Here is a 10,596-nt window from a genome sequence, read left to right on the forward strand (position 1 = left end):
GCGCATACTTTGAATAAAATATTTGTTATCATTCTCTTGAAATAAATGTGTTTTTTTCTTGAAAAAATACCGGTTTCATATGTATACACCTGGTATATGCCTGTTAATATGTGGCTGTCTTTTAACGTTTAGGGGTTCGAGCTCAAAAATCATTTTTGGTGTTTTTGTATATCCCGAAAAACAGAGACTCTAGTAACACTGTAAAATTAAAAAATATTATTTTGGGCAGAATCAAGATTGCCTGTTAAGATGTGACTGGCTTTTAACGTTAAGGCTTAAAGCCCAAAAGTCGGTGCTAGTATTTTTTATGAGCCCAAAAATTTTGAGACTCTACGCGGCATAAGTTTCAAGTGCCTTTATGGCATTACTTCTTGATTTTATTTCGATTTGGCACAGGATTAAGATCTCGGAACCGTTGCTTTCAAAGCATAGGTCTACAAGTTTCATTAACCCCTGTCTACCACGTAGATATAAAATGGTAAAAATATAATCTTTTTACCAATTTTCCATTCTCAATGGGGTCGCTGATTTTTGGGATCTTCAAAAGTCCAATATCGAGGTTCACAATTTTACAAGTGGGTTAGTGTTTTTGTTCATAGCGGTAGATTTTCTGAACTTTTATTTGGTGCATTCGAGAGCCCAAAATAAGCCTAAAATCTGGTGAATTTTGTGTTTCGCAGATTTTATTTTCCACAAGGAGGTGGTTTTTTGGAAATGGGGTAGGTTTTAGATTTTTGCGTGCATTGGGAAGCCCAGAATAAGCCAAAAATCTGATGTTTTTTGTTTTTTCCGAATTTGAGTTTTTAAATAGGAGGCAGTTTTGTTTTTAGTAAAGGTGGTTTTTAGAAATTGGTTGTTGCTGCGTTGAAGATTCCAAAAAAGCTCTAAATTCTGATACAAAGAAATTCGGGAATTTCGTTTGTAGAAGTGCTAGCTTGATATACCTAATTTTCGCGCTGGAAGTTAATTAAAGGCATTAAAAGGTGCATCGAAAAAGTTAAATTATATTTTTTGAATATACACACATAGACTGGAAAATGATTTACATTGTGATGGTTATTGTTGTAACGAATAGGGGTGACAAATAATTACACTTAAAACTACCATGTTACTATTTTGTAAGTAAGTATGTAGATATCGATTTTTTTCAATACGTGTTTTCATTACAGGATATTGTTTTTTTTATATAAGAGTTAATTTTACAAAAGCGATTGATATGACATTGGAGAATAATGAGAGAGAACAACAATCTGGAAGACAGAAGTCCCAACAATTGATGTATAGAATTTTTCACTTTAGTCTTCAGTTTTGTATTCAGATACAAATACGGGGGTTGTTTTTGTAACGATTAGGGGTGAACAATAATTTTGCTCCTTAGTTATGCTTTAAAAATATTGTGCTCATAGTTTAAAAGGGTTTTTTTCATCTTGATGTTTTCATTATTTAAAATACGATTGTGCAGAAGAGGGACTTGTTTTTTTTTGATTTTACAAAAGTGTTTAATATTCAATTTGAAAGCAAAAAAGAGCAAAAAAATCTAGCCTAGTCATTTGTTTAATACTTTTTTCAAATACTTTTTTTTCATCATAGGGAGTAGTTTTTGTAAATTAGGGTCGACTTTACAACAGCGATTCATAGCTCATTGCCATGCAAAGGAAAAAAGTAGCCAAAAAATCTAGCGTAGTCATTTCTTTAATACTTTTTTTACAATACTTTTTTCATTGCAGGGGGTAGTTTTTTTGAATAAGGGTTGACTTTACAAAAGCGATTCATATCTCATTGTAAAGCAAAAAATAGCAAAAAATTCTAACCTAGTCATTTTGTTTAATTTATTGATTTTCGAATGATTTTTGTAGAGGGCGCCGCTGAGTTGCCGGCAAGCTAGCGTCTCTGTTTGCAGGAAAACTAATAGAGCAAAAAAATAAACATTTTTGGTTAAAATAGCAAAAAAATATGCATCATTTGAAATTTTGTTTTTCGTTAGTGGCGCCGCTGAGTTGTCTGACCTAAAAATCTCGGGACATTTTGTGTCCCGTTGGCAACTCTGTAACTGTCTGTTGGTTAGCCTGTTCAAGTTAGGGGAAATAGCGGGCATCATCAGTTGGTATTGCAGATGCAAATACACGTCATCTTGAGAGGGTGAAAGCACATGTTGCATATTCAAGCACCGGCGATGGATGCAGAAGATTCTAGCCCAGTAAATTCTGCGGTAATTGTAGAATTGCAACGTATTTCTGTTCGGAAAATCCCAAATATATTTAATAATTATGTATTACTTCCTCAAAAACAGGACGAGGAAGACCTGCTCGCCAGCGATGTTGAAATGGAAGACCAGATTCAGGAACAACCTGGTTCTAGCAGGGTTTCGAGTACTTTACCCCAAAATTGCAATAAACATCAGCAAAATAAATATTTGATGTTCCAACAGTACGTGCAGTATGAACCAGGAAATCACTTTTTACAGGTAAGCATTCGACCAAGGCATAAAAAGATAAAAGTGACAAGTTTTACGTTTATAAATTCTTTTAAATAAAATTAATGTAGATAAGAAATTTAATTCAATACGAAAAACTTTAAATTTCTAAGATTTCAATCCGAAATAATTTGCATTTTCAACAACACAATGGAGTTTTCAACTAAAAAAATATTTTCTACCCAAAGAGATGATTTTTGAACACAAAAGGACGAATTTATATTTTAAAAAAAGTAATTTTTCCCAAAGTTTTCCCAAAAATAGTATTAGCTCTAACCAAATAATAAAATTTTCAAGCCAAAAAGATGAAGTTTTTTGAAGCCAGTTGTATTTTTAACAAAAATGTTACTTTTCAACCAAGAAAGATACATTTTGAACCCAGAATGATGACTTTTCGACCATAAAAGATAATTTTTAACAACATAGTTGAATTTTCGAAAAAAAAAATTATGAGTTTTAATCAAATATTTGAGTTTCCAAGACAAAAATATAAAATTTTCAGCTGACACTTGAATTATCATAAAAAAAATATTATTTCCAATCAAGAAAAATGACTCATATTTTTTTATAAAGTTTTATAAGGCTTTGAGTATACATAAAATAGTTAAATTGACAGATAGAATAAAAAACATTTTCAAAGTAACAACAAAATAATTTTCAACAAAAAATATGTATTTTCGACCAAGAAGATAATTTTTTTTATAAAAAAGACGCATTCTCAAATTATAAAAATTATTAATTTTCAGATAAAAATAATAATTTTGAACAAGAAAAAGCGAACTTACAGCAAAATTGTTACATTTTTAACCAAAAAGATGAATTTCCTACCAAGAAGATTAATTTTTTATCAAAAAGACGCATTCCCAAATTATCCAATACGCAGGATAAAGTTTTAAGCAAACATAGAATAGTTTAATTTTCAGATAAAAATAATAATTTTGAACAAGAAAAAACAAATACATGAATTTTCAACAAAATGATTTATTTTTTAATTAAAAAAAGGATTTATCTGCAAAGCGGTAGAATTTTCAATCCAAAATAAAGATTTTTTAACCCGAAGGTTTAATTTTCAACCATTTAGTTTAATTTTCTACCAAATTCGTGAATTTTCAAGAAAAAAAATTCTACAAATATTCAGGATTACTGATACTCCATAACGAATACGCTTTTTACAAAAAAACTTTTGATAATTAATTATTTGGATTGTTTTTGTCAAACAGATCATATGTTTTCTTCAACTTTCAAAGCGCGTGACGTCACAGAACGCGTTTCAAGTCATGGGGGCGCCATATGTTTCATTTAAAATATCAATATTTCCGGTTAATATTTTGTCACTTTTTAATAAATAATTATAAATTATTTAATAAACGAAATTAAGTTTTACTTTCATAATAAATTCTTTGGGAGTCAAAGTTCGTAAAAAACTTAACTATACCATAAACAAAATTTGTGTGGATGACCCTTTTAACAGAAATATGAAAATCTCGGGAATTTACAGAAATCAAGGATTTCAAAGAAAATTATACTGGGAAGCTAACGGGTTACTTTTTTTGGTCAATAGGCAATACCAGAGCTCCGCAATGGCGGCGGATTTGTCAGAAACGCTGAAACGGATGCCAATCAGATTAAGGATGCTATTAATGTTAACGTCCAAAAGCATTCGTACGAGGATCCACCGGGCGAAATCCTAAATGTGGCAAACGGTTCTAGACGTGAGTACCATTGAAATAAATATTCTTTATCAGCTATTCAGAAATGAGTTTTAAAATCTTTCAAAAATTTAAATAGCTTCAGGCTCATACTCAAGAGACCTCTGCATTGCTCGGATCGAGTATTTCGATAAGGTTTTCAATGCGTTTAATCCAAATCGAAAAAATAACGATTCGAATTCGGCAATTCGATAATCTTTCGATATGCGCAGTCAGTTCGAAATGTATTTGATTTGAACTAGGCAGTTTGCACGTCTTACGAAACGAATTTCCACGCTCTCGGATTATCTATTCGAATTTTGATTCCCATTGCGAAGTTCATTAATGTTTCGAATCGGGTTGTGACTTGTTCTGATTTTCGATTCCAATTAGACAGTCAAACAATCTTTAGAATCGACTTTAGACGGGCACAGTCGGTTCGAAAAAGATTCGATTTGAACTTTGTTGTTCGAAAGTCTTCCGAATCGGCTTCCGGCGCACATAGATTTTCGATTTGAATTCAGCAGTTCGACAATCTTTAGAACCGACTTTCAATGCATTTAGTCAGTATGGAAAAGATTCGATTCGGTCTGCGCTGTTTGATAGTCTTCCAAATAGGCTTCCGACGCGCTCAGGTTTTCGATTTGAATTGAACTGTTCGACAATCTTTAGAATCGACTTTAAACGCATTTAGTCAGTACGAAAAAGATTCGATTCATTCTGCGCTGTTCTATGGTCTTCCAAATAGGCTTCCGACGCGCTCAGGTTTTCGATTCGAATTGAACTGTTCGACAATCTTTAAAATCGACTTTCATCGCGTTTAGTCAGTTCGAAAAAGATTTGAATCGAACTTGGCTGTTGGAAAGTCTTTCGAATCGGCTTCCGGCGCGCTCAGATTTTCGAATCGAATTCAACAGTTCGGCAATCTTTAGAATCGACTTTCAACGCATTACTCAGTACGAAAAAGATTCGATTCGGTCTGCGCTGTTCGATAGTCTTCCAAAAAGGCATCCGACGCGCTCAGGTTTTCGATTCGAATTGAACTGTTCGACAATCTTTAGAATCGATTTTCATCGCGTTTAGTTAGTTCGAAAAAGATTTGACTCGAACTTGGCTGTTGGAACGTCTTTCGAATCGGCTTCCGGCGCGCTTGGATTTTCGATTCGAATTCTACAGTTCGACAATCTTAAGAATTGACTTTCAACGCATTTAGTCAGTACGAAAAAGATTCAATTCGGTCTGCGCTGTTCGAAAGTCTTCCGAATCGGCTTTCGGCGCGATCAAATTTTCTATTCGAATGTCGATTCTAATTGGACTGTTCGATAATCGTCGGAATCGACTGTCGATGTGCATAAAGTGTGACATGAATTCGGTTCGAACCGCTTTGCACACTACTAATTATATCCCATTTTCTGTTTTGCTAGGCCCACACAACAAGAGTGCTGGAGGTTGGATCCGGTACAGGAATTCCGTGTCCCAAAAGAACCGAAATCGGCGACTCATAGCCTTCATAAATGCGCAGGTGGATAAGGAAGACAGGCAGCTACCGGAGGATCAGCACACCGACCTACCAACCATAAGAAATTTTACAAACGATTCTAGAAGTAAGCATTATTAAAGAAAATAATCATCAGGGAGCGTCCTTGTATTGTGTGAGATTACAGCTGGGGGGGGGGGGGCTGCCCTAAAATCAGAAACTACCACATAGGAGGGGGGTTGGAAAGGTTTTGTAACGCGTACCACTTTTCTGATAAAAAAATTAAATACCAATATTATCGAAAAAATTATTAGTAGTTTTTCACCAAAATAGTTGAATTTTCAAGCCGAAAAGACGAATTTTTAATAAAAGAATTTTCAAGAAAAAAGTTAAACTTTCGACTAAAAAAGATGTCTATAAAATAGGTGAATTTTCAGAAAACTTAAAAATCTTTTGATAAGGTAGTTTCATTTTTTTAAAAAAGGCTGAATTATTAACCAAAAATAAAATATTTAAATTATCAGTTAAAAAATTACGATTATTATTCAACGAAAAAATATGAATTTTTAACAAAATAGTTGAATCCTCGACCAAATATATGAATTTTCATCAAAGAAGATTAATTTTATTTTTTAACAAGGAAGATAATTTGCAATCAAGTGAAATCAATTTTTAACGAAATACATGAAATTTCTGTTGAAAAAGATACATTTTATACGAAAAATTGAATCGTTAAATTTGAAGTCAAAAGAAATAATTTCTTAACAAAATAAACCAATTTTCAAAGACCTGTATTTAACTAAAAAAGACGCGTTTTCAACAAAATAGTTGAATCATTAACCAAAAAGATAAATTTCCAATTAGTAAGATTAATTTTTTATCCAGAGAGACGAATTCCTAACAAAACACATGAATTTTGTACCAAATAGTTGTATTTTCCACTTATAAGAGATCAATTTTCAACTAAAAAAGGAATAGTTTAATTTTCAGATAAAAAATTAATTTTCCACAGAAAAAAATGTACTTGAAAGTTGCACTATTTTCTTCAAAATGAATTTATTTAGTCGAGATTTGATCATATTATTAAAAAAAAGCATTTATTTGTTAAAAAATGTAACTATTTCTTCGAAAATTAGTTTTTTTTGTTGTTAAACATTTATTGTTTCAATTCAAAAATTAGATATTCTATTCCTGGTGGAAAATTTATCTTTTCTAATAGAAAATTCAACTATTTAGTTCAAAATTAATGTATTATCTGGAAAATAATGCATTTTGGTTCAAAATTAGTTTTAGAAAATAAGTTTTTCTTTGTAAAAATTTAATGTTTTCCGCTAAAACTGTCACTGCTTAAAAAACTAATATATATTTTTTAGTTGAAGATTTAACTGTTTCGTTAAAAATTCTTATTTTTTGGTTACATTTAAATATGTTAAATGTAAACTATAAATATTTTTTGTTTAAAACATGATCTATAATTTTTTTAAATTCATTTTTCGGATTGAAAATTTAACTAGTCAGCGGAAAATTAATTATTTTGTCGTTAAAAATGAATCTTTTTAACTAAATTTTTTTTAATTATTGAAAATTGAAATGTTTTGTTGAAAATTAATTTTATTTTGAAAACCTTTATCTACAAATTGAAAATTGAACTTTTCTCTAGAAAACTCACCAATCTGACTAGAAAATTAAACAATTTAGCAGGCAATTCTAATATTTTATAGAAAATTCGTATTTGTTGCTAGAATATTCAACTATTAATTAAAAATTGATGCATTTGGTTGAGAATTGAGCTGATTGGTTAAAAGTGGTTCAAAATCTTCGAAAATAACTGAAAGTAATTTATTCATTTCCCCTTTCCAACAATTAATTTAAAAAAAATTAGTTTAAAAGATTAATTTTTAACGACAAAATAATTAATTTTCCACTTACTAGTTAAATTTTCCGTCTGAAAAATGAATTTAAAAAAATGATAGATCATGTTTTAAACAAAAAATATTTATATTTTACATTTAAAATAGTTGAATGTAACCAAAAAATAAGAATTTTTAACGAAACAGTTAAATCTTCAACTAAAAAATATATATTAGTTTTTTTTTTAAGCAGTGGTAGTTTTAGCGGAAAAACATTAAATTTTTACAAAGAAAAAATTATTTTCTAAAACTAATTTTGAACCAAAAGGCATTATTTTCCAGATAATACATTAATTTTGAACTAAATAGTTCAATTTTCTATTAGAAAAGATACATTTTCCACCAGAAATGGAATATCTCATTTTTGAATTGAAACAATAAATGTTTAACAACAAAAAAACTAATTTTCGAAGAAATAGTTACATTTAAAAAATTAAATTGAATATGTAATAATAATTCATTTTCGCCGAAAATGAATTTTTTTATTGAAAATTTGAATATTCCAGTAGTATTTGAAAATTTGTTCTATTTTTTGTTGAAAATTATTATTTTTTTCTGAAAGTCTAACTATTCAATATTTGGTTAAGAAACTAGGTTGTTTAGTTAAAATTGTTGCCTTTTTTGGTAGAAATTAATCTTCCGAGTTAAAAATTAATATTTTTCTTTGAAATTGAATGATTCTAGTTTAAGACTGATCATTTTAGTTGAAAATTCATGTTTTAGGTGTAAATTTAATTATCCCAGTTTAGATTCATAATTTTAATTGAAAATTCATCACTTTGTTGGAACATATAACCTTTATTTTGAAAATTAGATTTGTTTTTTTCGCAAATTATTTTCTTCTGTCGGAAAATGCCAATTAAAAATTAGATCCTCTCAATTGAATATGTATCTCTTTAGTTAATGATCAATTTTTAACTGAAGATTAAACTATTCAATTGTTGGTTGGAAATGTATAATTTTAATTGAAAATTTATCTATTATTTTGAAAATTCGTCTTCTTTAATCAAAATTAATCTTCTTCACTGAAAATTCACCTTTTTGTTAAAAAATCAACTATTCACGTTAAAGATTGATCCTTTTAGTTGGAAATTCATCATTTTTGTTTAAAATTCAACTGTTTAATTTTGATTGAAACTTGATCCTTTTTAGTTTAAAATTTAACTATTGGTTAAAAATTTGTCTTTTTGCAGTTGAAAATTTCTGTATTTCGTTGAAAAATCATCTTTGTGGTAGAGAATTCATTTTCTTAGTTGAAAATTCAAGTATTCCAGCTAAACAGTTATCATTTGAGTTGAAAACTCACCTTTTTGGTTTAAAATTAAACTAATAGGTTCAAACTTAAATTAAATTTGTTTTAAAAATAAATGTTTTTTATTTAGGAAAAAATTAATTTTTTTTAAGTTTCTCCTTCAAAATTCAGCTATTTGTTCGCAAATGGATCTTTGTTACTGGAAAATTCAACTGCTTAATTCATAATTTATATATATATTTTTAAATCGTCTTTTTGGTAGCAAATTATTTTGTTGTTGTTGAAAATTTAACTATTCGGTTAAAAATTCATCTACCTTTCTTTAAAATTCAATTTTTACTTAAAAGGTTAGGAATTTTAAGCGATTGTGCTAACACGTTTAAGAATATCTTGGCAATATTAATTGAATTCCTAGAAACTGAAAAAATCTTATTTATAATATTCTCATGAAACTGGATACATATTTCGAGTCGATTATTTTAAAATATGCGAAATATTTGGATAGCTTCATGCTATGAAAAATTATATCTGGAAAGAACTTCAGAGCAGACACCCTCTAATATTCCAAAGAAAAAAGATATTAATTTGAAAACAAAAACAATTAAGTTCAACCAAAAAGCTAGTACATCAAATTTAATGGTTACTGACTTATATATTTGTCTCTAAATGAGCTGAAACTATTATTAATGTTAAAAATTATATTTCTCTGGATTTTCTACTTTATATCATTTGTTTCATAAGAAGGTTTATTAGTAAGAAATTGTGTTTCTCTTTATCTTTTCTAAAAAGAAGTTTATAATTAAAAATATCACTTGATCGGCTATCCCTCCCCCCCCTCACTCCATGTAATGGTCCGTAATATTCTTGCTTATACCCTACTCTTCCTTTTAGGGTCATGTATGATTTATGGACGCTCCCTTTTCTATTTTTCCTAGATCAACCCAAAAATAAGCCTGGAGGCTATTTCCAGCATAATGAGTTAACACGCGAAAAGAGCCGAGATCAGCGTTTCATAGCTCTCATAAATGCACAATTGGATAATGAAGACAGGCAGAAGAGAGAAGGCCGTGGAGGTGAACGTAGGGTGCAAATCGACTACGAGCGCATAAAGGATTTCCTAAGGGCTGGTGCGCGAGGGGATGATGGTCGAAGGGATGGTGGGCACACCGATGATTGGCTAAGGGATGGGGGGCGAACGGAAGGCGGCCTGAGACATGAAGGGCGAACGTACGGTGGGCGAAGAGATGGAAAGCGCGCAGGTGATTGGATAAGGGATAGATGCCGAACGGATGGTAGGCTAAGAGATAGAGGACGAACGGATGGTAGACTATGGGATGGAAGGCGCACATATGATTGGTTAAGGAACGGAGGCCAAACAGCTAGTAAACTAAGAGATGGTGGACGAACGGATGGTAGGCTAAGAAATGGAGGACGAACAGATGGTAGTCTAAGGGATGGAGGGCGCACAGGTGGTGCTTCTAAGGAATGGAGGCCGTACAGATGGTAGGCTAAGAGATGGAAGGCGCACCGATGATTGGCTTCAGGATATAGGTCGATGGGATGATGAGGGTAGGTCTGATGGACAAAGGATGGGTGAGCGTAGAGCAGATGAGCGAAAGGAGAAGAAATAAGAAGATGAACTACGTCATCGACGATAAAAATTAAGGTTGGACGTGGGGAAGTGAAGAAAAATAAGGGAAAGGAAAATATAAGAAATTTTGGGAGTGGTGTAGTACAGTAGGGAAGGAGTAATGATAGTTTAGTTTAGTATTATTGGGGACGGGTTACAAAGGAGA

At 30.9% G+C, this 10,596-nt stretch overlaps 1 protein-coding gene across 1 annotated transcript; it reads left to right on the plus strand.

Moving 5' to 3' along the window:
- Nucleotides 1-2,143: 2,143 nt before the first annotated feature.
- Nucleotides 2,144-10,555, plus strand: LOC117180199. The gene is made up of 5 exons (XM_033372580.1): nucleotides 2,144-2,209; nucleotides 2,291-2,464; nucleotides 4,035-4,185; nucleotides 5,586-5,765; nucleotides 9,736-10,555. Exons 1-5 carry the CDS (start codon nucleotides 2,150-2,152, stop codon nucleotides 10,305-10,307), a joined length of 1,137 nt encoding a protein of 378 aa, XP_033228471.1. The 5' UTR covers nucleotides 2,144-2,149; the 3' UTR covers nucleotides 10,308-10,555.
- The last annotated feature ends 41 nt before the right edge of the window (nucleotides 10,556-10,596 follow it).

The sequence above is a fragment of the Belonocnema kinseyi genome, chromosome 9, assembly GCF_010883055.1.
Source record: "Belonocnema kinseyi isolate 2016_QV_RU_SX_M_011 chromosome 9, B_treatae_v1, whole genome shotgun sequence".
Lineage (NCBI taxonomy): Eukaryota > Metazoa > Arthropoda > Insecta > Hymenoptera > Cynipidae > Belonocnema > Belonocnema kinseyi.

Excerpts from the sequence above, each read along its gene's own strand:
- LOC117180199 (XM_033372580.1), top strand. The coding sequence starts at position 2,150 with ATGTTGCATATTCAAGCACCGGCGATGGATGCAGAAGATTCTAGCCCA. Across the intron at positions 2,465-4,034 it reads CAGGAAATCACTTTTTACAG|GCAATACCAGAGCTCCGCAA; the intron begins GTAAGCATTCGA and ends TTTGGTCAATAG. Across the intron at positions 4,186-5,585 it reads TGTGGCAAACGGTTCTAGAC|GCCCACACAACAAGAGTGCT; the intron begins GTGAGTACCATT and ends CTGTTTTGCTAG.